The 26724-nt window shown below is 40.5% G+C and overlaps 1 protein-coding gene and 1 non-coding gene across 9 annotated transcripts in view; one reads left to right on the top strand and one right to left on the bottom strand.

The window, feature by feature from the left end:
* Positions 1-26724, bottom strand: part of THADA (THADA armadillo repeat containing) — a 313717-nt gene that overhangs the window by 144068 nt on the left and 142925 nt on the right. For all 8 annotated transcript variants that reach the window (XR_012325717.1, XM_073791400.1, XM_073791399.1 and 5 more), the window contains one exon: positions 1882-2050. Coding sequence is in view for 7 of the 8 variants with exons in the window: in XM_073791400.1 (XP_073647501.1) it covers positions 1882-2050 (169 nt within the window). In the remaining variant the exon portion in view is untranslated. The remainder of the gene's footprint in view (positions 1-1881; positions 2051-26724) is intronic.
* TRNAW-CCA (transfer RNA tryptophan (anticodon CCA)) lies at positions 16035-16107 on the top strand. Its single transcript has one exon. It is a non-coding gene; the product is annotated as a tRNA-Trp (tRNA).

Below are 26724 nucleotides of genomic sequence, written 5' to 3'. Positions count from 1 at the left end.
TAACTAAGATAACAACCCCAGCCCCTCTCTTCATCACAGGGATATAGTGAGAACCAAGGGAGATGAGTGCTTAAGAGTTTGTATTAAAGAAACCACCAATGATCCATAATGCATATAACGGAGACCAGAGCATCTGGTCTGGGACCCTTGGGAGTTGCACAATCTTTTCAGGAGATCTGCAAGATTAAACTATTTTCAAAATGACACTAGACATTACTTTCCTCTTTTATTCTCGGTCTCTCACAAGTATACAGTGGAGTTTGCCAGAGGCTACAAGGTGTGTGATGATGTCACCTCTCTAATGACTAATGGAATGTGTGCTTGTGAGTTCTTGTGTTTTATTTTCTGTTTTAGTTTCTAATTAAATATTGATAGACAAAAGCCACTAGGGATCCTCAAAAACCTTTAAGAGGGTAAAGAGGTCCTGAGACCAGTTTGAGACCTGCCACCCTAGAACTTTAGTCCCACCCAACCCTGCAGTTTCCAGATGGGCTGACTCACACCCAGTCTGAGCCTTTCTATATGCTGTTCCCTCTGCAGGTGGAACTCTTTCTCTCCCTTCCCTTGGCTAACTTCTGCTCTCTTCTTAGATGTCACTTTCTCTGGGAAGCTTTCCCTGACTGCTCCAGGACCAGTCAGGTGACCCTGCTATGCTCCCCTAGCACTTGGCATACTACATTGTAATTGCCCATTTTCTGGCCTTTTTTTTTGTCCTCGACTCCTTCAACGCAAGAACTGACTTGGTCACTATTTTGATTGTGACACAGTAGTATATAGGAACCATTCAACAAATACTTGTTAAATATATAAAACAACCAAGGAAGGAAGGCAAAAAGTAGGTCTATCTTACATTCTCACCTAGATGGAATTAGTTACAAAAATATCAGTTTTCATTATAGCACAGACTTATGAAAACTAATAATAACAATAATAACTATCTATATATCTTGCTATGTACCAAGTACTATTCTAAGCACTTCGTATGCATTAATTCATTTAGTCTTCACAAAATGCCTAAGAGGTATACACTACTATTATCCTTGGTTCAAAAATGAAGACACAGATGCACAGGTAGTGAGTGATGAATCTGAAATTGACACCTAGACTAGTCTGGATCCAGAATCACGGGCCTTAACCACTCTACACACTGCCTTTGATGTCAGCAGTGTGGACTTCAAGCTTAGGACATATATTTGGATCTCAAGGCCATCTCTCTAATCTGCTCATAAATGAGAAACATGACCTGATATTTAAATCCCACCCCAGCCCTGCCCCACTGTGAGTGACTAGAGCAGCCACATGAACAGCAGACCTCACCAGCACCAAGTTTATAGCTGGGGTCAAAAAGGACAGTTTCAATAAGAAGTGTATTTCTTAATCATTTGTTATACTTGAGTCTTTTCTAGAAGAAAAGTTAAAAGCAATAAATCAATTTGTATATTGATTCAAAAGAAAAGTCTCTTCCGTACTCATAGCACAGAGAAAATAGAAAAGTAGGGCTTGATATTTCATGTACTGTGGTGTTAAGCTCCCTGATGTGTATCAAGGAATGCTCACAACTTCACCCTGAACATGGAGTGGCCTAGAATGTTCTGCAGGCATACTTGATGGAAAAGACACAACTCCACCTGGTTCAGAGAAGAAGGCTAAATGGAAAAGCATGCTACAGAAAACCTAGGTTTTAATGCAAAAGATGACCTGACTGAATCACAGTGTGACACCACATTCATGTTTATGATGCAAAAAGCACACCTAGGAAATACTTGTTCTTTCAGCAGTAGAAAAAAGTTCTACGTATAAAGTGAAAAGCTTGTATAACAAATCTTCACCTGCTAACAATGTCTGTGTTTGACAGAAGTCAGAAAGAGTGACTATACTTACCTGGAGAAGTGTCCCATGAATATGATTTTGCCGGAAACACTGGTCAGTGCAGTCGGGGAGTTTGGCCAACAGAGTTCGGATGGTATCAGGGATTTCGTCCATCATAACAAATGGGACCAAGGCACGAGCTGCCATTTCACGGGAGCGGTAGACAGGTGAGCAACCACATCTGGGAAAAGATAAAAACACAAGACCATTCAATACTCATTTCCACACCCATGTCTTTGTATATGCTGATGTTCTATCTAGCTCTGGCTGGGACATCCAAGGGCTGGGGTGGTGGTAGGAGTTGCTTCCTATTCCAAATGATTGGTTTTTTTGTCATTAATTATACAGGCAACTTTGCTTTTCTCATAAACATCATTAACATCTATGATTCCATCACAGGAATAAATGCAGATAGGAATTGGGAGTAAGACAATAAACAGGTAGTTGCTCCTCAACAAACAACTATTTACTGGGCACTCAGAACGAACAAAAGCACCATGATGAGTGCCATAAGAAATAAGACAGTCACTGTTGTCTCTGAGGAGCCTATATGCTGGTTGGCAAGATAAGGAGTACATCTGAAAAGAACTGAAAGCGGTACTGGAAAAATGATAGGCAAATGATCTTGACATGATGGCTATAGGAGGATGAAACTGTGGGTTGTGGGCTGTGGGTTGTAGTATTGAGAAGGACGGAAGTCAGGAAAGCAAGCGTGATTCAAGTATGCCGAAAGAAACCAGGCAGTTGTCTCAATCAGGGACAGCTGTATAAAGCAAGGGTAGAAATGCTCGAGGTATAGTTAATTGCGTCTGGTTGAAACAGAGGCTCATGAATAGCTGTGGAACTGAAGGCTGAGAAGTGAGTCAGGCCAGACTGGGGAGTGCCATAAATGGCCGAGTACACCCTCTGAACTTAACTGTCATGAGAACAAGAGATGGACCCTCGAGTCACCAAATCCTTGCCTCTTGGGCTGACTCACACCCACAGAGCTTGGATAGAAGCCAGTTCTTAAGTGAAAGTCATGGACAATTGGTATTTTGTGATTCTACAAAGGTCATTGGAAAGGCAGGTCATCTAAGGGCCTCTTGACTTTTTTGTAAACACTTAGAACCTGAGAGTCCACAACCATTTTGTTGAAACTGTACGCTTGAGAGCCTTCACAGATATAGTCTTATTTGAAAGGAGAGCCCAATATGGTTAAGTCCTAGCTTAACTAAGTTCTTGACTAGAACTCTCAAGACTTGATGATCTTGCATCCTATTAAAAAAATAACTCAACTGGGCTTCCCTGGTGGCGCAGTGGTTGAGAGTCCGCCTGCCGATGCAGGGGACATGGGTTTGTGCCCTGGTCCGGGAGGATCCCACATGCCGCGGAGCGGCTGGGCCCGTGAGCCATGGCCACTGAGCCTGTGCGTCTGGAGCCTGTGCTCCGCAGCGGGAGAGGCCACAGCAGTGAGAGGCCCGCGTACCACAAAAAAAAAAAAAAAAAAAAAAAACACTTATATAAATGTCTTAGATGACAAGACAAGAATGGGGAAGATGAGAAGATAGCAGACTCTGCAGGGGAAAGAGATGGCCTCTTGTTTTTTCCCAAAATTAATCAATAGTCCAAGAAAAAAATTACGGTAAGATCTGGGCCGTTAGGCCCATGTGGCCATTTAGGCTTAGCACGTAGAGACAAAGCCCTATGACTGAAATGTTTCTAACACCTCAGAGTTATCACTGACATTTATATTAATATAACAATAAAGTACAGATATAATTTCTGTACAAATGTAACGATGCAAGCAGAATTTCACCATGGGGAGAAGGGCAGGTAGGAGGAAATAGGGAGACAGAAGAAAGAGTTACAGGGTAAGTCAAAACATTGTGTCGTTTTTTACCCTAAGACGGTAGGTCTGAGGTGGGGCAATCAGCACACACTTTCAGGATGGAGAAGAACTCTCCTTACAACATGTTATGAGAAGACACTGAAGGCTATGGCTACAGTAGGTAGCTAGAGATTTCCAGTGGTTTTTGACTGGGTTTTGCCAACTCACCCATTTTCTCACTTATCTTTCCTTTAAAATGATTAAATGTTTGATCTGTAGCTGGCAAATGCAGTCAAACGTTTGCTTTGGCCCATGGGGGCTGGGGGGCTGGGGAGTGAGAAACATTCACTTGATGGAGAAAAGAAAATACTCTGAAAAAGCTTTGAGATTTAATTAGCAAATGACCTCACTCAGCACAGTCATTTGTCGGAAGCTTCCTGAGCTGTCTGTCCCCCACCCCTTCGACATACATACTTTGTGTTATAGGGTGTTTTATGTTACCGAAAAGGCTTTTGTGTATAAATGTTTCTTTTCAAATACAAATAATTCTGACATGGTTACAGATGTTCAGTTTCTAATTAGCAGCAACTGTATACTAAAGAATACCCCTCCTTTTGCTCCTGACCTTTTGCAAATGATGATTTCCCAAAGGAATCTGGCATCTATACTGGAGAAAGAATGGAAAGTGGGAAAAGTGCCAGAATTTTCTGCTTTCAGATACCCTGTACTAGGGTACTTTCCAAATGCACACAATCAGTTTAAAAAGCAAAACAAAACCTCCCCTCAAAAAAGTAATGCAATTACAGAAAAAGAGAAGAAGCCTATTTTTAAAGTAATATTTAATTAAGTACCATTCATTCTAAAGCAATGACTAAATGTAATTTCAAACTCCTCTCTTATTGCAAATTGTTTAAATGGAAGGATAGAGTCTAGTCAACACACACACACACACACACACACACACACACACACAACTATCAAGCAAAAAAAAAAAAAAAAAATTTCCAGGTTACTGTTTTGTCAGTCTTTGGGGACAGGGAGAGGGTCTCATGAGATTTAGCTTTTCTCCAGGTGTATGTGGCGTGTAGTGTGAGGGGATATAAACAGTCTTTTCAGCCCTAAGTGTAATATATTTGAAGCTAAAATCTCTCTTTCCCAAAGATAGAGTCTTCTAGTTTAATTCTGCAAAGTTACCAAAATCAAGCAGAGATGTTCTTCAGGGACACAGATCTGGTGATTAAAAGGACAGATAATCAGAGCGCCTAGATTTTCATCCTGCTTTGGACACCAAGGTTTGTGACTTGGACAAGTTGCAGTAACCTCTGTGGATCTGTCGAGGTCACAGTGGTGGCAATAATCTATCCCCAGTGAGGTTGTGTCTATAAGAACATTCCAAGAAGGAAGGTACTTTGGAAATACAAAGTTTTCATAATGCATTATGCCTGTGTTAGTACAGGATCAGCATAGTCTAGGAATGGCAGGCCTCTCTGTGGCCCCAATGAGAGAATTAAGACTATGGTTTGAATGCTGTACCATTTAAAAAAGAAAAGACAATAAATTGATAATATGATGGCAAGGAGGATTGGGGTTTTTTTGGCCTCCATTATAAAGTGATGAGGACGCTGGAGCCCTCCTGAAAGAAGTGGGGGCAGCTTCTACTCTTTTAAGTGTCAATTTCCTCTGGAAAATAAAGCAAACGGATTTGGAATCTCAAAGGTCATTTCTTCTTTTACCATAGTTTGAAAAGCATTTCCTCTGTATCCCTAGCTGTGCTCTAGGCCTAAATACTAGATCGTTCACAGGATCTGCAAGACATACAGACATTGGTGTCCTTAAACCTGTAGCCCTCTCACTCCAATAAACCCTTTCCACGTAGTTTTAATCATATATTTATCAACTGCCTACTGTGTTCTTGGCACTGTGTAACATGAAAAATGACACATGTGTAACAGTTAATACTTGCATCCTACATTGTACAGTCCTTGGCAGTTTATAAAATGCCTGCACATCTGTTATCTCTTGACTATACAGCATTCCTGTAGGACGTGAGGGCATTATAAACGTCAGTGAACAGATGAAAAGTAAAATGCAGTTCAGAAAGGCTAAGTGGACCCTCCACGATGTGTAAGCAGCAGTGTCCAGGCCAGAACTACCATCCATGGCTCCGCGCGGAGCTCACGAGCTATTCCAAGCTGTAGCTCACACCTGGATATCAGGGGAGCATAAAAATATCTCCCAGCTAATGAAAACATAAGCTTGAATTTACAAGTATGTGGAAAAATCTCTAAGTTAGTGGGGTTTTTTTTTTTTAACATTTGTAGGATCGTGAAAACATTTCAGAATCTAACATAAACCACGGACTCTCTCACAAGAGCAGCAGATTTATGAACATGCACATATAATTTCCCACGCAATTTTAGGAGGTTCATGATGCACATTCAAACCCCCTGGGGCTGTGTTTCCAGACCCAGTCAAGAATCTCCAGTTGCTCCTTTGCACACAGTGTGACGGGCAGGTAAGCACTCTGCTTTAGAGATGTGGCAATGCAGAGCAGGATGCTGTCACAGGGAACCATCAGTTTAGAGTGGCGGCCAGCCAGACAACCTCATGATCACAAGGCCATAGTACCCATGGAGACATACAAGGGTGTGCAGGGCACAGAAAAGGGAACAGGAGGGAGAGTTGGAATCACTTTCTGGAGGAGATAAAGGACCTTCAAGTGACGGTGATATACACCTTTGGACTTCAGGAATCCTGACAGACCCTGGAAATTTTAGAATATAGTACTCTGAGCAGGGAAAGACCCCTCTTCTGAGATCATCTTTCACAGCGTGGTGGCTAAGCTTTTTTTCCAGGTGGTTCTCTCTCATATTTACCCTCAGAATCTGTTCCAGTGAAAGATTTCACAGGTAAGTGGCTGGACATCACTCATACCTGTAGGTTAGGCACGGAGACACCCACTGAGTGCCTAGCAAAAGCATACACTGAGTTAGGAACCTGAGAGAAATGTCACTGCCCAGGCCACAGGGAATCTAGAGTCTAGTGGGAAACACAGGCCAATCAGCCAATGCTTTTCAGGAACATGAGAAGTAAATGTAGGCTGTTGTAGAAAAACTGAGGTGGGACACCCAGAGAAGAGGGTGGGTGGTCTGGGAGATCATGGTCCAGTTGTGACTAAGTGGGGTCAGGCAGAAGGAACATTTGAGTTTGGCAAGAAAGAGGTGCCCTCCCCTGCGTCTTTCCGTCCATGAACCCACAGTGCCCCCCCAGGGCATGCAGTCAAAAGCAAGGGAATTGAGGTTTATTAAATGACTACTGTGTCCCAGGGCTGGCTATGTACTTCGGACACACTATTTTATTTACTTCACTAAATCCTCATTATAAGGTCTCCAGCATCCCTATTTTAAGATGAGGAAAGTGAGGTTTCCCAATATACTTTAGGTCATAAAATTAGCAAGTGGCAGATCCTGTATTCTGATTAGGGTTTGTCCACCTGCAAAATTTAGTCTAAGACTTTACAATGCAGTTGCCTCAAAATCCTCAGCCTTGAAAATGCCAAATATTTCTAAAGTAACCTGTTCAACCTAATCATCACATTGAGGTATGAATGATTTATGGAACCAACCAGTCCCTAATTGGTAAAACATGAAGCAGAACAATAAAGATGATGCTGATAGTAACTACCATTTACTAAGCATCTACAGAGGGCCAGACCTAGTGTTAAAAGCTTTGCACGTATTACGTCATTTAATCCTCACAACAAGGCAGAATGGCTGAGAGAACATTATTAGGCAATGCGGGAGAGGTAGTTTTGAACCGAGGGGAATCTGTAGAGCCCGGTGGCCTGGAGTGAGGCCCCCATTCTATGAGAACCAGAGTGAGAGTCTTCAGCAAAGTCTCAGAATGATTTCAGGACCCAGCCAATGTCCCCTTCCACTCTCCTTCATTGACATGATGAATGTTCCCCCAGGCATCTTAGGAGCTGAGCTGAGTTTGAAGAAGCTATGTCTCACCTACCTCCAAGTCCCTCACTCAATTTACTCAAGAATGCCTGCCATTATGGTCTGTTTCTCATGCAGCACTGGCCAGCTGCTCTTGGGGAATAGTCATCTACTGACAATCTTAAAAGCTGAGACAACCCTACCTTGCAGGACATCTCTGAAGGCTAGGTAGGAAGGAGTAGGCTGAGGCTACAGGTTATACTATATATACATATATAAAAAACTTTCTATATATGTTTTGTCAAGCCAACTATTGCTTCATCCTTAGTGCCTTTGCACACTGCAGTTCACACCTGTTGGAATGAATGGCCTTTTCACCCTTGTACACTTGGGGAACTCTTCTTCATCCTCTGAATTCTGCTCAGGTATCACTTCTTTTAAAAAATCTTACTGCATTTCCTCTGGTCAGAGTCAATCCTTTTCTCTCCCGTGCCCTGTCACCGCAATGGCATGCTTACAGCTGTCAGGGTTGGGGGTCACATCCCATTTGCATTCCCCACAGGAGCCCTCAGGTATCATGTTGGCCAGATCAAAACAATCTTTTAAAAAATATTTTTTTTTTTACTGAAGTATAGTTGATTTACAATGTTGTGTTAGTTTCTACTGTACAGCAAAATGAATCAGCTACACATATACATATATCCCCTCTTTTTCATATTCTTTTCCATTATGTTTATTACAGGATATTGAATATAGTTCCCTGTGCTATACAGTAGGACCTTGTTGTTTATCTATTTTATATATAGTAGTTTGTATCTGCTAATTCCAAACTCCTAATTTATCCCTCTGCGACCCCCTTTCCCCTTTGGTAACATAAGTTTGTTTTCTATTAGACCAAAATGATCTTGAGAACAGAAACAGGGTCTTTATAGTTCTGAATAATATAGCACAAAAGACAGGAGTTAAGAACCTGTTCCGGAATCCAGCAAACCTAAGTTTAAGTCCAAGTCCTAAAGCTTACTAGTGGGTGACCTTGGACAGGTCAGTGAACCTTCTAAGTTTTTATCATCTGTAAAACAGGGAAAAGCAACTACCTCATAGGCTGTTGTGAAGCTTAAATGAGGTAATGCATATAAAACACAATGCCTATAAGTTAATGACCAATAAATGGTAGCTATTATTGAACCTAGTAGATGGAATAACTTTCAAACTGAAAAGCATGATCTACACGTACAAACTCTCTAGGGTTCTCCATCTCAACAACTGGTTGAGGACACAGAGCCTTGCTGTATCCAACAGGCTTCAGTGCTCACAAAGGCCTGCCCCTCCCCCTCCCCACCAAAGGAGCTGGAAAGGAGAGAAGGAAGATTGAGTTTGGGGCCAACTGACTTGTTTATGTGAGGCCCGCTGACTTTATTCCTCAGGTCCAGGGCCCAGATTTTACTTTCTGTCAATTCTAATGCTGTTTCTAATGCCGTGTCACCAAAGGTTTCTTTTTCCTTTTTATCGTGTGTGGTTCCTGGTTTCAATCTTGCCTTCAGAAACATGTACACGTGTGGTACATGTTTATGCATAAAAGAAAGAAACCACTAAAAAAATAAGGCTGTACCAGTGAATTTGAAAAAACAGTTCAGCGTGTCCTGTCACTATGAAGTATGTTTTTGTTATGAGTGTTATTCCTTAAGCCGTTCTTACACATTCTCAGGTGAGTTCAGTGAGGCCACGGTTGCCAGATTCTCTACTTGTCCTTCCTCTACCGATTTTCAGTTCATCAAAGGACCTACCACCACCTGAACTGCTTGTTCCTTTTCCTGCAACTCAAACCGCTAGCACTTAGAAGTTGCATTTACTGTAATCTTGCCCTCTGCACAGCTCATGGATTTCTTTATTCAAATATATTTCTTGGAAGGGTAATGGGTTCAGGACTTTTGAAGTTTGATTTAAAAAAGAATCCTTGGTTTGGATAGTGAAGAAGAAATAAGAGCAGTAGACAGTAGCTAAGCTAAAAATCGCACATTTCCAGCCTTCACGGCAAAAATATACATATGTATCTGCAGGTAGCGTGTTTAGTTTAAATATCTACTGGCAGCTCAAAGCTGTAATTGCTCTTTACAAATTAACTCTAATCAATATGTTAAGACCTTTAAAAATATTTTTATGAAGAAATGCTGAAAATAATTAATAAGCCAAAACAGAATATCTGAGAATGGCAATGTGTAACCCCCTGGGACATCCCAACCAAAGTCTAAGCTGTAGAAGGTGCATCCTTTTAAGGTCACCTCCATTCTGCCTCCAAGTTACCAAGGTTTTCCCCAGGTCGACTAGCCACAGGCTGTTAATCCCAAAAGGGTGAAAATGGCAGCTGCCAGGAGTTGGGAATTGGCCTCCATCACTTTGACATCCCTCCACTTGTCCCTGTAAGAACTGGGCACAGCACTCAGCCACATATGTGGCAAGGACACAGGGTCTTGGATGCAACGGCAATGGCAAGTTGCATTCATACCATTCCTTTAGGTGTTAGGAAATAAAGCTAGGGAATTTTCCTACAGGGACAGGGGGGAAGGTATCCAGTGTGGTGCTTACTTTGAATAATGCTCTTTAATTATTTAGAATTACAAACGTGTTTTAAATAAATGAAAGGATGCTTTCTGAATGCTAATCCCTGGTTACTTGCTGATATCAAATCATAGAGTTTTGAAAAAACATAAGAGTATGAAAATTATATTTCATCTGAAATTTCATTTCATGCTTTCATTATTTTGTGACTAGACAATAACAGATACAATTTGAAACTGAATTTTTCAGATTCCAACCAAATTGTCCAGACAGCTGGAAAGAAGGTTTTTTCCTCTGGAGCACTGAAATGAAGTTATATCTTAACAATGATTCTTCCCTGACTCGGAAAAACATGGAAAAGACTTTACAGCAACATAAATACAAAGATGTTGGAGGCCCTAGGGATTAAAAGGGAATCATTACTTTCAGTCTTTACCCAAAATAAAATGGAGTAATATAAAGTGGAAAAAAAAATCTAACATAAACGGTATAAAATTCTCCCACATAATGAAAATAACCACTAGACTTAGTTTGAAATTTTGGCATGATCTTCCCTCCCGGTCCATCTGTGGGTTTTCCTCTCTGACCTTGGATCAACAAGCCACATACTACTGGCCTCCTCACAGACAGCTGGAAAAGCGTTCTGGATCTGCCCTCAGGGCTCTCAAGCTGGGATAAGCTGTGTGCAGGGCAGGAGCTGAGGGCTGCAACTTGTGCAGACAGAGGGAAAGAGCTGCACATTCCTCTCAATAGCAAAACCCTCCCGTTGTTTCTGCCCCTGCTCCACTAAAGACCAAGAGACGAACACACACAGACAGCCACTGAGTCTTTAAGGGGGTTGATCGTAACACCTTGGCCTCCGCATGTCTTCTCCTTTCCTTGCAGGTAGTGGGTGGGTTGGAGAAAACGGTCCTGAGCGTGCTGAGTCTCCTTGTGGTGAAGGTCACTGCTCAAAGGCCAAGTTCTCTAAGTGACTTCATACAGTTGAAACGCACCCCATTAACCTTTAGGGCATGCGGTTCCATATTCACAGTGAGTGGGTTTCAGTTCATAAACCCAGGACTGGGTGGTCAATTTAAGAAACTACACAAAGGTATGGAGAAAATTTACTCTCTTCTTTTTAAGCTATGTATATTCAGGGGGAAGGTTTGAAAAGGAATAACTTTGGTCCCGTTTTTAAGAGTTTTTTTTTTCTTCTGTTTGTTCTTTAGCTTTCAAATGTTCCAGAACCTGCGACAACTCTTTATCACCACATTAAATGCAAATTTCTCATTCTGGCATTCAAAGCACCCTAAACCTAGCCCAATACTGGGTGGACAAAGCATAGGTGCTAAGTACATCTTTCCTGGAATAACAGAACTTGACTTTTCAGGTGACTCTTTCTGAAAAGATATTAAAATCTTGCAAAATCTAAGCATCCTGTGAGTCAAGTGAGTGCTTAACATTTTTAAATAAACACTTTCAAATGTGAACAATTTTAGGAACTTCCCTTTTGACAAGAATCTTACATTTCTGAGAGATTCCAATACTCATGCTAAAACTCAAGGAGGGGAAAGGGAAAGGAAGGTGGGAACATTTACTGAGTGTCTGCCAGATGTCGGGCAATGTGCTAGGTACTTTCAGATATTTTATCTCACTTTCAGTACTCACATAAACCCTCTGAAATAAGTATATAAAACTATATACACATATGTCAGTTTTTGCTCTAGATGGTCTAGTGGGAACATGTATAGAATGATGAGTTACCAAATAAAATGTACCCACAATCAAATAAAGTGCACTGTGCCTATTTCTTTCTGTTGTGGTAATGGAGGTACAATTTATCCCATTAATCCCAATGGTTAGAATTCATTTTTGCAGATCCCATACACAATGAACTGGTGGCCTAAATGTATTTCCTACTGCTCCAACTAGTGCTTAATAAAATAAAACCAAAAGCTTTATAATGCACTATCTTTAAGGAAGGCAAATTAGTCACCAGGAAATAGTCGTCCACGAAATTGTAGTCTTTGTAGCTCAGCCAGCAGCCAAAGGTTTCTGAGGAACCCTGTATTAGACTGGGACAGGCTCGCCAAGGGCTGTGGCAGTGTCCTCTGCTGTCCTCTAACAATATTGACCACCTCGGGTCAAATCATCTACAGTCTTTTGAAGTATAGTATTTATCTAGAGACAAGTTCAAAATGTCCAAGACTAAGAATCTTTAACATTTTTAAAGACAACAGACACAGGTCAGCACACTGGCAGGATCTTCATGGGCTTAGGAAAAAATAATACACATCGTTATCAGCTTTAAGTGAGTATTTTGGTGGAGGGAAACCTACTGCTAAGCAGAAACTCCTACACGGTCCCTTTGATGCCTCTTTAGCCAGACTACTTTTAAAACATCCTCAAATTAAAATATTAGTATCTAAATGTGGCCATAGGCAAATTACATAATATCCTTTCACATCCTCATCTGTAAAAGGAGATTAGAATAAATGATCTTGAAAGTCCTCTTCAAAAACAAAATCCTATAATTCAATGGACATTTAAACATTTCAGGCAGATAGCTATATTTTTATTTTAAAATATCTTTATGACCTCTCTTGACTTGCTCCATTGCTTAATCTCATAACAACACTGATGCTGATAATAGAACTTTTACGTTTAATACAAACCACACTCAATCTTTCTATAGTCGGGAGCCAATTTTCTCTAGTTTGAGCCTCTCCAGAGTTGGAGGACAAATGACCAGTGTTTTCTATACACAGGAAAACCCTTCACTGACTATAATGGAATCCTGTCATTAAATCACCCCTTACTCTTCCCTTCCGTGGGCTAAAACAGCCCCAACTCCTTTAATCAGGTAGAACCACTTCTCTAGAATCCAGTTAATTATTTTGCCTCTACAGAGAGTTGAATGAATCTTCCCAGTACCATCAGCTAAAACAGTGATTTGTGCTACTGCTAGATGAGAGAAATTTGAGCATTTCTTTTAATTTGATTACTCTCCAAACATTGCAATTTATTTTTGCTAAAGTTAATTAATACTCCTGAATGACCCTCCTCAGGTTTCACAGCAACACTTCAAGCTAAAATCAGAAAGAATAAATTTTTTAAACCCATGAAGTACACGGAAAGTTTTGAAAAATTCCAAGAAATTGCACTTTTTTGGCCTGAACAAATAGCACAAAAGAGCAAAGAATACTGAGATATTAGTAACAGACCCACCCCAGGGAAGATTCTTATCTCAAATGAAGACTGCAATTAGGTAGATTAAGCCATACATCAGCATCCCTACAGCATCCAAACAGACCGCTGCCTTCAGGGAAAGTTTTACATCCTCCTTTGGTTGCCCCAGTGCCCACATTCGTGTCACAGTCAAAAAGTACTTCCTTAAGTATAATTACGCTTTTCTTACTGCAACTTAATTTTGTTTTTGTGGTTCTACATGCCAGGGAAATAAATGAACTTATGCCTAAAAGAACAGTCTTTTGACTTGTGTCCAGAATATATTCTGAATAAGAAGAAAACAAATAACCCAACAAAAAATTGGGTCAAACTTTGAACCAAGACTTCAGCAAAGAAGAGATATGGATGGCAAAGAAACACATGTAAAGATGCTCAATCTCCTTAGTCATTAGGGACGTTCAAAATGAAACCACGGCGATATACTGCTACATACCCACTAGGAAGACTACAATTAAAAAGAACAAGCACACCAAGTGCTGACTAGCATACGGAACCACTGGGACTCTCATCCTCTGCTGGTGGAAATGTAAAACGGTACAATCACTTTGGAAAATAAAATTTGTCAGTTTCTTAAATAGTTAAATGTACACCCTTTTCTACAACCCACCCATTCCACTCCTAGACGTTTATCCTAGAGAAACGAAAGCATATGTCCATACAAAAACCTGTACATGAATATTTCTGGCACCTTTATTTGTAATAGTCAAAACTAGACACAGCACAAATGTCCATCAACAGGTGAGAGTGTAAGTAAATAGTGGTGTATCTGTACAATGGGATACTATTCTGCAATAGAAAGGAACTACCGATATGTGTAATCACATGGATTAATCTCAAGATTATTACGCTGAGTGAAAAAGTCAGGCAAAATAAAATACATAATGTATGATTCCATTTATATGAATTCTAGAAAATGCAAATTAATCTACAGTGCTAGAACAGCTGTTGCCTGGTGACGGGGGCGGGGCTGTTGGAGAAGGTTACAAACGGGCACAAGGAAACTTTTGTGGGTGATAGATATGTTTACTATCTTGACACTGGGGGTGGTTTTATGGGTGTATAAACTTAGCAAATGGTACACCTTAAACATGTGCAGTTTACATCAATTACACCACAATAATGCTGTTTTTTAAGAATAACATTTCACATACATTAGAAAAGTTAAGTTATACATCCTGTCTTGTTCTCCCTTCTCAACCTCCAATCGCATCTCCAAAACATCCCAAATCTTCTTTCCTCATATTAAACAAGCCCAGCAATTTCCTTTGAACTTTTATGACCAGAATGAACCTTTCCTTGTGCTTTCTTAAAGAATCAAATCAATAAACACTAAAATCCTAACAGTCGCATAAGAATTGAAAAACAGAAACTTTTTCAGGACAATGTTCCAAATCTTCCACATGCTCTTCTAGGACAGGCTCAGAGACAGTAAGTGACGTGACCAAGCTCACAAAAGAAGTGAATGGATAAGCTGGGATTCAAAGTCAGGTCTGTCTGACTCCAGAGCCCGTGGTAGCTGCAAAACCTAGCATGCCCCAACTATAAGACATTTTTACCACCACAGGGTGGAACGACAATAACAAATACTAAAAGAAGTTCAATTTTATAACTCTTACCTATACTTGACAACTCACACCATTCAGCCAAGCAATGCCAAATCTGTTGGGCCCGCTTTAATAAACTCTGCATTTAGCGGTAGAATTTTTCAAGTGGTTATTAAGGTAAAACAGATTTATCCATCATCTCGAGTAGATTGAACCTGCTTCCTAATATCTTTTATTTTTGCTTATTTTCATAATTTGCTTATTCCATAGTGAACAGGTAATTTTCAATCAACTCATCCCAGTTTGAATCATGCTGAATTCTGAACAAACAGAAACCAATTAGTGCACTATTATTTAACAGAGTCCCAGTAAATGCACAATGGAGACTGCTGTGCAAAGTTTGAAGATGAAACAAAACAGATTACACTCACACATACCCACACACCCTACCACTAATTAAAAAAATTCTAGTGTTACAAGTATACAATTTCAGCTGTGGTATTATCTTTGTTCAGAAGCAAGGTACATTACTGTATGGTTGAAGCCTTCCAGCATTTAATTAGGTTACTAATTATAAGGAGAATCACATTACCTTTAAGTCTTTCCTTGGGTTGTGACTAAGGCTTAACACATTAATACATTAATGGTAACTGTATTTTAAGATAGGGAGCATGTCAATAAAGAATTCTGGTCACATCCTCCAATATGTCCATGTGACTGAAGGTTTTGGCTGTGATACAATTTGATACATTTACTAGGAGGAAAATCACTGCTAATTCCCACTGCTACAGGTAGTGGCCAAGAGATATTTTATATTGCATTTTAAGCATAAGTAACATTCAAGAGAATCTTCACAGAGGGCATATACATGAATATAAAAATAAATAAAATCATTAAGTGACATTCTTTATTCCCATTTAAATTCAATTAATAAATTTAGCATCAATTCAGTATCACATTACTCCCCAACTTCCTTCCTTGCCCATCAATAAAAAAAGTCAGTGCAAATTGTATGAGTCATTCTTCAATCATGCCAAGGACATAACCTTTAACCTAAGATTAAAAAGAAAGTGCTATGGGACTTCCCTGGTGGTCCAGTGGTTAAGACTCCATGCTCCCAATGCAGGGGGCCCAGGTTCGATCCCTGGTCAGGGAACTAGATCCCACATGCCACAATTAAGACCCCGCACAGCCAAATAAATAATTTTTTTTTTTTCTGAAGTGCTATGTGTGAAATTCAATACTGTTTAACTTCTGGGTGCTAACATCTAATACAAACAACATTTCAAAGGAAAATGAAACAATCTGGATCACTTCCATTCATTTTTATGATTTCATTGGTAGATTTCTATGGCTTTGGCTTGGATCCTTGATAAATTGGAATGTGGAATCATTTAGTTTATAATCTGTATCACCAGTTCGTACAAGGCACAGAAAAGTTCTCCACTCCCTCACATACTTCAAAGTATTTCATTTATTATTCAAATGATTGTTCTGACAAAACCATTAGTCAAGAAGAAAGCAAAGAAATCTTATTTTTTAAAGTGGAAATTTTAAAGATGCAGTTTTCACAACAGACTGCTTTATCTACTCATGCTATTCTGGCAAAATCTTTATTTCCTAAAAGAAAACTTTTATCTTTTTTTAATTAAAATTTTTCTTATGTATTAGAAGGTCAGGGCATGTTTTTACTGATATCACTCAAAGTGAGTGTTTATATTTTAAATTTACCTTAGCTTCTTCTTCCTAAATTCCTATAGCCTCTCGCCTTTTCTAAGGAAAATACTAAATTTAAAATTGAGAAAGGTATTGCCGAAACCATGGTGAATGTTTCACAACTACCTTGAAATGATGGTAGGAATATGCACGCTCATGCTCTCTCTCTCTCTCTCTCTCTCTCTCTCTCTCTCTCACACACACACACACACACACACACGAAAAAATAAGTACCTTTTAATCAGAGTTCTGAGTTTAGGGCTTTTGGGGTTAACAAGAAAAAAAGTTTCCTGATTTGCAGTAGACCTATTTTCATACTTTCTTTTTCTACACTGACATCACATAGCAGCTGTATCACCAGGTAGCATGTTTGCAAGGTAGGAGAAGTTTCTTGGCTTAGCAGAAAAAAAAAAAAAGCAACAGTCTAGTCCTCAAAAAGAACCCCCATGACCAGTGAGGCTGAAAAAGCTGGCTGAATCACTGGTCAAGAGTCAGTCTTATAGCAAAAATCGGTTGGGCTGAGAACAGAACCTAACAGGAAAACATAAGGTCAGACTTGAGTCTGATTTGGTGAAGAAACATGTGCTTGGCCACTCAAGGGCTGCATATATACAGATGAAGTTAACTTCCATGACTACTACTAGTCATGGAGCTTTTCAATGCCACTACTTGAGAATCAGAGCAATAGATGTTACTACTATTCCAGCCACCAAGAGACCCCATTCCCCTCTTCTGTTACATTTGTGGAAGGAGAGTGGCTATAGTGGTTTAGAATCAATCATTTTCAAGACACGGCTCTTTTCCAATCCCAGACTTGCCAATATGTCCCTATGAAGGCGGCAAAATCTGTCTCTTTGTCTTGTGTTCATTAAGGTTCTCTGTGCTTTCAGTCTCACAGTTCTTAAAAGGAAGCATGATACCTCACACGCAACAGTGATCAAGTTCAATATAAGGCAGATGATGTAGCCCAACCCTATGGTATTTCCAACTGTGTCCAAAGTACTTGGAGCTGCCAGAAAGCAAGTATCATTCATTCAGTCAGTCATTTATATTGTGGTAAAATATACATAACATAAAACTTATACTTTTTTTCTTTTGTTTAAGGTAAGGAGTGGATTTATTTAGAGATACACATTCTTTGGACAGAATGTGGTCCGTCTCAAAAGGTGAGAACGGCCTTGGGAGAAACACACTCCAGAGTGTGCGCCAGCTCAGAAGGTGAGAGGCCCCAAAATAGGGGGTGGTTCAAAACTTACACATTCTGAAGTGGCATTTAGCTCATTCACCAAGCAGTGTTAGAGCATTTTAGACTCTGGTCTCAGTGTCTTGATATCCAGGTATTCACTGGTTAATACTCATGGCTTCACAGAGATAAATGTCATTCTATTTTCAGGTAACCTTTCAGATAAGTATACAAAATCAGAGTTCATTCAATACACTAGGGTTTGTATGCTGGAGGTGAGGCAAGAACCACCCAAACCAAGCATTTGGCCATTTCCTTCCAGGTGGAAGGCAGAAACTCTGATATTCTCTTCCTTGCCATTAAGCCTTTCAGAAAATAAGGAATCCACTATTCCCTGACCTTTGGGATTTTTACAAACATCAGCCTGCCGTCCAGAACACAGACAAGAAACTGTCCAGGGAAAACATGCCCCCAAATGAACAGGATATAAACAAAGCTGTAACTAGGTAATTAATTGTAGGGACTGGACTCCCCTCACTCTGCTTCTCTGATAACAATCTGGTATTTTATCAGCAGGTCTTTTATCTGGAAGGATTCACTGTATTCTGCTGCCTGGAACTATTCTGGGAGGGGACAAAGACAAGCTTTCATCTTGGAACGGAAATGGAACCACATCTAGAAGGAGGAAGAGTCAAAGCTGTAAAAAGGCCTCCAAGTCTTTCCCTGCCAGCAGGGAGAGGTAAATGGAAAATAGGATGCCCCGTTTCACTAAATGCACGGGAGGAAATTCTGGTGGGGAAGAAGCCACTGCGGTCCCCATCCAGGCAATGTGCAATCTGTCTCTGTCCCAAATTCTACGCCCTATCCCCACCGCTGTCAGCCTCATTCCATCTCTAATACCACACCCAACCAATGTCTCTTCCTGTCAAAATCAAAGAAACTTAAACTGTGGTTTAAATGACCAATAATACCTTAAAATACTATATCTCACCGTGGGATTTCCATTTTAGGAAGGATCAAAACCGTATACTTAAAGAATGAAAGTCCAACTGTGAAACTTCAAGATTCAGTTCAAAAGGGAAGAGGCATTTGAGAAAACTGGGTGGGTAAAAGGCACTGCTTAAGACATCTCAAATCATTCCATACAGATTTCAACTACCCTGGGGGTGAAGCTGGGTTAGAATCTGGCCCTCTGAGTTATTACCGGTGTACACATTAATTAGGAGTAGAACATGTTCCCTAACCCCCTCCGAACACGGCCACACCACTCAGACCTCATAACATGCCATGGACTGGTTATGGAAGGACTTGGGAAAAACAGGGCTTTGAATTCCCCCTCCTACTTAGAACCCAGGAATATTTATCCAAGGTTGAGCCAGGGTGGCTGGCCAGTTCCAAAACCCACAGCCTGGGGCTTATGAACAAGAGAACAGATTGCCCAGTGAGACCAGTGCCCTTCTGTCAGGCTGTGGAGCAATCCTGTGAAGCTCCCTAGGTTCAGATTCCAGGCCCTCATGACACTTCACAGTGGTGCAGACTAGGGGGAGGGCGCTAGGAAACCGCTCTACTGGCCAGTTTTCCATGGGGAATTCTATCAGGACATGGCATTCTAAAGCTGCTACTTTAGGGACGTGTTCAACCATGCAGCAGAATGCAAATCCCTCTCTAGTCTTTTCAAGTTTTTCCTAAGTCCTGTTTTCATTCTGGCTATGAATTAAATTCTGATATCTTAAATCATGCAGAAAAAAAAGGGGTAAGAAGAGATTGAATTATATTAATTATATGGCATTGAAGCTCAGCTAGAAAACAAGAATTACATTTCTTAAGTTTCTCTTCACTAGACTTCTGCAGGTTATAATTAGTATTAAAAGAATTTTACTTTTCATTTTATCCAAGCTGAAAAGAAGCTGAGCCTTAAATTCTGGCTTTACAGGAAAGAGAGATTCTTCTGGAAAAAAAGAAAAAAAAATGAATAAACAGTCAAGCAAAAAACAAACCAGCACTACTCACCCATCACCCAAAAAGATAGCTTAAGTGACTCACTTTTCAGCGTTTGAAAATATTTTCTACCCACTGCTTTGTAAATTATTTTCTTGTTGGTGTGACACATCCTTTAGTAACAATCCAGCTTTTCCTTGGCTACCTAGATATATTTCCATAGTTACTACCAAAACAGATGGCCTTTTCCTGTACGATTGCAATAATCAAAAAGGAGCAGGCTTATTTACACAGAGGCACCCTCAATACAAATAGACATTTTGTTAATGCTCTGGACACTGTAGAGACAAAACAGAAAATCTCATTCACGTGGGCCTGCCTAATTTTGATTTTGCAATTATTCAGACTGAGGCCGAGCTAATGTTTACCTTTGGGACTGAGAGTTTCATTTAAAATTGGGAGAAATGTGGCCATCTCTTGGGAACTGGTGGCCAGGACACAAATATCCCAGACCAGGAATTTTCCCTGATGGAAAACGAAACAAAACAGAACAAGACAACCCAGGGGGCACATCTCACACATCTCACTCTCAGTGTGCTCTCCAGCAGGTTTGGCTAGTAACCTTTGGTTGGTGAAGGAGGGAGGCGGGACTCTGCACATGAAAAATATAAAACTGAGGAACAAAGGGGGATTTCAACCCATCTCAGAGGCCTCGAGGTGTGGCTTAACAACTAATACGTTAACCAGATGCTACTGTTACCCACCCATTAAAAAGCAGTTCCCTAGATATATTACATATAATTTGGAGTAATAAAACTTTCATTTCATAATATCCAGTAATTTGAACACTTCACTGATTCAGACTTGCCTTTTTAAGATATCCTTTTAAAGTGTAGGATTACCACATAAGAAAATGTTGGCAATTTTTCAAAATTTCAACATATAGTGATATCCTTATGATTCTGTTTTCTAAGACAGTAAAAAGAGGATGATCAAGTAAGCTACTGTTTATGAAAGTACATTGTAAACTTCAACTTGTTTATATAAATGCTTGTTACTTTTTTTCTTTTTCTTTCAACAACCCTGAAGCTTTTCAAAATTATGTTAAGTTTCAACAGTAAAAACCTAAGATGGTAAAGTCAGATGGAAAATATATGTTCTAATAGTTTAAAAATTATGCCTAAGTAGCAGCCCACAAATAATCTCATTAAGATTTTATGCTTCTTAAGCCTCAAGACACATTTTTTCTTTGCTGAGACACTTGTAACTGTGCAATGACCCACGATTTCCTATTACAAGGAAAATTTCTTTTGTAAGAAATCCTCAGTGTTTCTCAGGAATCTCAGAAATTCAGTTGAACCAGTCTTATTTAGCAACCCGTCACAACCACTTGGGCTTAACTGCAAGTTTTTCTTTCTTTTCTACTGATTTCAGATTAGAAGAAGAGACCACTGCTAGAGCAATGCCCAAGGGGGGCAGGGGAGAGATATCTCAAGAAAGCAAAGTAAGTCCAAGTGTTTGTTATCTAAAACTTCAGGTTAATTTTGGCATATTGAGAACTAGCTTGTCATACCCCACAGATGGAGGATCGTAAACATGAGCAAAAGGGCGAATTGTAGTATTAAGCGCTAGCTAGCGTAGCTAAGGGAGTGGCGAGGAGCACGGGCTCTGGGGCCAGATTGCCTGGTTCAAATCCTGGCCTCATCACTTCCTAGCAGTATGACCTAGGGCACATTTCTAAACTTCCCACTGCCCAGCTTTCCCTCTCTGGAGGATGGAGGATGGGAATGATGTTAGGGACCTCATAGTGTTGTCATGATGATTAAATGTATTAGTATGCATTAAGTCCTAAAACAGTGTCTGGCCCGTAGTAAATATCTGCTAATTATTATCACTCATCACTAATTATATGGAAAAAAATCAGAGCAAAGATGATAGGCACCAAGAAGCAACACAGCACAACGGATATCCCATTATGCCAAAAATCTTATCTGTCTGATGCTCCACTGTATTTCTATCGTGCCGGACACACAATCACGCTTACAGTAATTATCTATTGAGTAAATGAATAAACGAATCAACCCCTGACTCCTTAACGAATCACTTTTTGACTGCGGACACATTCTGCTTACTCCTTCTGGACCCTGACTTTTCCATCTCCAAAGAAAGTTACCAACACCTGCCACTTGCTACCTCAAAGTGATGATCATCAGTGTAAGGGAAAAAGCAAATCATTTCAAACTTACTGAAGGGATATCAAAAGTCAATGACTTTTAAAACCAATGTTCCTGGGCTTCCCTGATGGCACAGTGGTTAAGAATCTGCCTGCCAATGCAGGGGACACAGGTTCGAGCCCTGGTCCGAGAAGATCCCACATGCCGCGGAGCAACGAAGCCCATGCACCACAACTACTGAGCCTGTGCTCTAGAGCCCGCGAGCCACAACTACTGAAGCCCGCGTGCCTAGCGCTCCAGAGCCCATGCTCCGCAACAAGAGAAGCCACTGCAATGAGAAGCCCGCGCACTGCAACGAAGAGTAGCCCCCACTCGCCACAACTAGAGAAAGCCCGTGCACAGCAATGAAGACCCAACACAGCCAAAAATAAATAAATTTATTTCAAAAACCCCGGAAACAAAAACCCCAATGTTCTTTTGTTATTGAGTACCTATGAACACAGTCAATAATACTGAAAGGATCCTCTGTAATACCCTGAGTCCTGTTTCCTTTCAAAGAAGTCCTCTGACTCCAGTTGGCCAGGGGGAATGTGCAGACGTTGTGCTAGGCTCTAAGAGATGGCTGTTCAGACCTCAGTGTGCAGAGGCACTACCTGGGGGAAACTGCCGACTTTTAGATGTGTATGGGACATGCAGAAGGAGTTGTCCAACAGAAAGTTGAATCTATGATTCTGTACAAGTTCTAGATCTAGGGCTGACTCATCAATGTATGTGAGTTGCCAGCCAGGTGAGGACTGTACATATAAGGTGAAAAAAGAAAAGAGTGGGGGGCAGGACAAAGAGGCGCACCAACATTTAGGAGGCAGCATGAAGAAGGGGCCCTGAAAGAGGAGGAAGAAGCAATGGCCAAACAAGGCCACAGAGGAAGAGCATCCTGGAGAAGCCAGTGTGCAAGAGTGTCAAATACCAGAGGAAGATTCAGAAAGATAAAGACTGAAAAGCATCCAGTGGCTTTTGTAATGAAGAGGTCACTACTATTTCACGTTTGTCAGTGAAGCTTCAGTGAAGTGGTGGAAGAAGCATCCAGGCTGCAGTGGTTTAAGGAAGGAATAAGAGGGGAGGAAATGGAGACTGTAAACACAGACAACCTTTTCCAAGAGTCTGGCTGTAAAACAAAGGAGAGAGCTATGGTAGTAGGTAGAGTGGGTGTCTCCACGGAGACAGTCCATGCCTGATGGCTTCTATTTTCTCTTGCAATTAAGAGGTGATGAGAGTAGGGCCTTGGGTTATGGCAATGACACAAAGTAGGCCCTCAGCAAATACATTTAATGGATGGATGACCTAGTGACGAAGAGCGCTCACAAAATAAAGTGAAAGACAAGAATAAATGGTGAAGAAGAGAGTAGCTGTCGCTGTGTGGAGGGGAGGCAAGACAGGCAGTCAAGAGTCTCAATGTTCAAGGTGAGTGAGGAAAATAAGGCCCAAAGGGAAAAAGTCAAAGGGTATGAGGGTGAATGATCTGGTGCAGCTGATGTGACTAATGCGGGTTGTTTTAACAAGATGATAAATAGACTGGTAAGGGTCAAGGCCCAGAGGAGACGGAGGAAAAACACTGCGTCGATCAGAGAAAGATAATCAAAACATGGTATGTCGTGAATTTTTCTTGTCTCATTTTAAGCCTACTGTAATTCTTCTTTACCTTCATACTCTCTTCCCTAATTCAGATTTTTCTGCCTAAAGAGAAAAACATACAGTTTTGATTCTAAAATGTCCCCTACCAGGTAGGAGAAGATGACTTCATATTAGCTGGCATTTGGGGCTTGGTACTCTCAAATCTTCAATTCAGCATTAAAAATGCCTGCTGAGCATCTTGGCTACATTTTTGAGAAAATAATTAAGTTTAAGGAAATAAAGGCTCCTTAAGGAAAAATATTATTAAAATATTTTAAAATTTAAATATTATTACATTTATAATAATTTTCCCATTACTCTTCATTATTTCCATAAGACTTGGAAATGCAACACTTGGAGTAAATACTGTTCTTAATTAAAGTTTACCAAAGATTCACCATGGACCGTTTCTTCTGTTAAGTAGCAAACCATTTATTTTGTGAATTTCCTGGTTCATCCTTGATTCAAGTGGAAACAAAGTTCTTTAGGATAACTTTCAAGTTATCAATCATAAAACTCTGTCACAATCTTCTGCTTGTTAGAGCCCACTGTCTGCAGAATGAACAGTATGACTTTCCTCTCTTAAGAGTTGCTAACCAACATGGGAGATTTCTTCAAGTCTTCAGGATGGTAAACTGAATTCCCATGTTCTTTTCCTGCCTTGCTACTAGGAAAACCTCCTGAATTTCTCCAACCCACCAGTGCTCCTCCCCTTGTTTACAGGACCTTGGTCCTTAGTGTATCTGCCATATAATTAAGTGGTCCATATACAGTATGTCAGGTTCACAAGCATGGGTTTTATCTCACTAGCTAGATCATAAGTTCTTCAAGGATGAAAAACCTTTTTCCTTTACTTTGCATCTTATCCAAGACCTCATGCTAGCTAGGTATACAATGGATGTTTAACAACTACTTAGTTAATCTATTAACTGATTGGATTTTAAGTTTGAGAGTGAATGGCAGCAATAGGCCATGGATTATCATCGTTGTCAGAAATTTCACCTAAGAACGAGGCTGTCTACAGATCACTTGTTCTAACATGACCTGAACTGGCCTACTGAAGTAACAGATAACACTGCAGAAAAGCTGGTCCTTACAAGTTTTGTTTTTCTAGCTTGCTTTGTCAATGCATTCCATTAAGAGGTGAACTCCTCATTCCTTTTGCTCAAAAACGTATTTAGAAAATGGTCTTAAAGAGATCTGGCACCAGAGATTAAGTTGGCCAGGCCCCCCTCTAGGAACTGAGAGATAAAAATCAGTGACAGATGTCAGAGGTATCTTTTTATGCCAGAACTCTTCGCAAAAAAGCCACACGATGCAGAAAACATGATTTCATTCCACACACTGAACCTCAGGTACCCCTGGGTAGAATCTGGAAATTCAGAAGGCCATAAGCAAAAAAGCCCTCCAAATAAAGCACTAGCTAGGCAGGGCCATGGTAAAAAGGAGACCAAGTAGATAGCTGCCCAAACTGTGATTTCACCAGCATTGGGAAACACCTTCCGATCTCTGCTTTTAGGTCCTCTCTTATGTAAGGCCTAAAATTCCATCACCTAGATTCCTCACTTTATTTCAAAATTTGTATCTGTGTAACACAACAAACAGCCCCAAGGAAGGTAATGACTAGGGTCATTTACATGTCTGTATGAAAGGAAGGAGTAGGCACAGGTTTGGCTTATAGGCAAAGGGGAGAACTGAGCACTCAAAAAAGCCCTGAGTGGAACTGAACATCTGCACCTTGACAATCTTGCTCAAGGCCTGGCCTGGTATCAAAGTCATATCACTAAAACCAGAGGTCAGGGTTTCTACACGTTAATGAAATGGCAGGTCCCTTTTTTTCACCCAACCATTGTTAGCAGATCAGAATGGTATAGGGAGACTCCTAACCTTTAATCCCATTCTCTAAGGCTCATGGAATTTACCAGTAACCACAGGACAGGTGGAGTTCTGAACCTCTAGGATGGCCAGGCAGGAGGAAGTGCTGTAGTAACAGCACCAGGAAAGCCCTATTCTCAAGTATTTTTACTTGTAATGGGCTAGGACTGGCAACTCCTTTATTCTTTCTACAGGCATCTCTGTTTGAAGTTTGGACAACAAAGAGTTATCTATTTTAACCATTCTTCAGAAAAGCATCTCTGACTTTTCTCAAAGACTCAGATGTTCCTTGTACTTGTCAGAAAACAAATGTGGCTTCAGCCAACATCTGAAATGGAGAAAAATATAGCAACCACCAAAAAACGATAATTAAATTAATAAGGAATGCTTTTCAGACATAACATCCCATAGGCCAAAAAAATGTTTTCAGAACTACAGAGAACAAAGTTATAGAAGTTACTTAGAAGCTAAATTTAAGTGGATTAACTGCTGAAGGGGACCATGCAGGGGCAGACCACTGTGACCTGTGGGCCACGAGAAGTATGGCACCCCCACTGGTAGGTGGAGGAACCCATGAATGAGAGAGTATCTTTTTATGCCAGAACTCTTCGCAAAAAAGCCACACGATGCAGAAAACATGATTTCATTCCACACGCTGAACCTCAGGTACCCCTAAGGGGTACCTGAGTAAAAATGTACAAATATGTGTTACAGGTTTAGAGGCAGGTTTATCATTTCACTGCACATTTAGAATCTACAGCCAGGTTGTTCAGCTATTCTAAAATAAGACACCTCAAAAAGATGCCTTGATGGTCATCCGGCCCCACCTCAGATGCACTGCAGAAATCTAAAAAATATACACAACATATGATCAGTTTTCCTTGATGACATTCAATGGCCAGCAGCTCAGTATTATGGAAATCTGTTTGTTCTCTTGATGCAGAATGTTAACTCTCACAAAATTCTTCCTTATATTAAAATCTGAAATCTATCTCTTACTTCCCCATTGGGAGCACAAGAGAGAAATGATGTGCCTTCTGTCATACGGCTGCCTCTCAAATATGTAAAGACCATTACCATGTTGCCTCTAACTAGTCTCTTCCAGTCTAACTATTTCCAGATGTTTAGCTTCCTCCTCATCTTGGTCACCTTCTCTGGATAAATATTAGTTTATCAGTGACCCTCCTAAAATGGGAAGCCCACAGCATAATAACAT

The sequence above is a fragment of the Tursiops truncatus genome, chromosome 14 (genome assembly GCF_011762595.2).
Source record: "Tursiops truncatus isolate mTurTru1 chromosome 14, mTurTru1.mat.Y, whole genome shotgun sequence".
Taxonomy (NCBI): domain Eukaryota; kingdom Metazoa; phylum Chordata; class Mammalia; order Artiodactyla; family Delphinidae; genus Tursiops; species Tursiops truncatus.
This window is presented reverse-complemented; position numbering and strand designations above follow the sequence as displayed.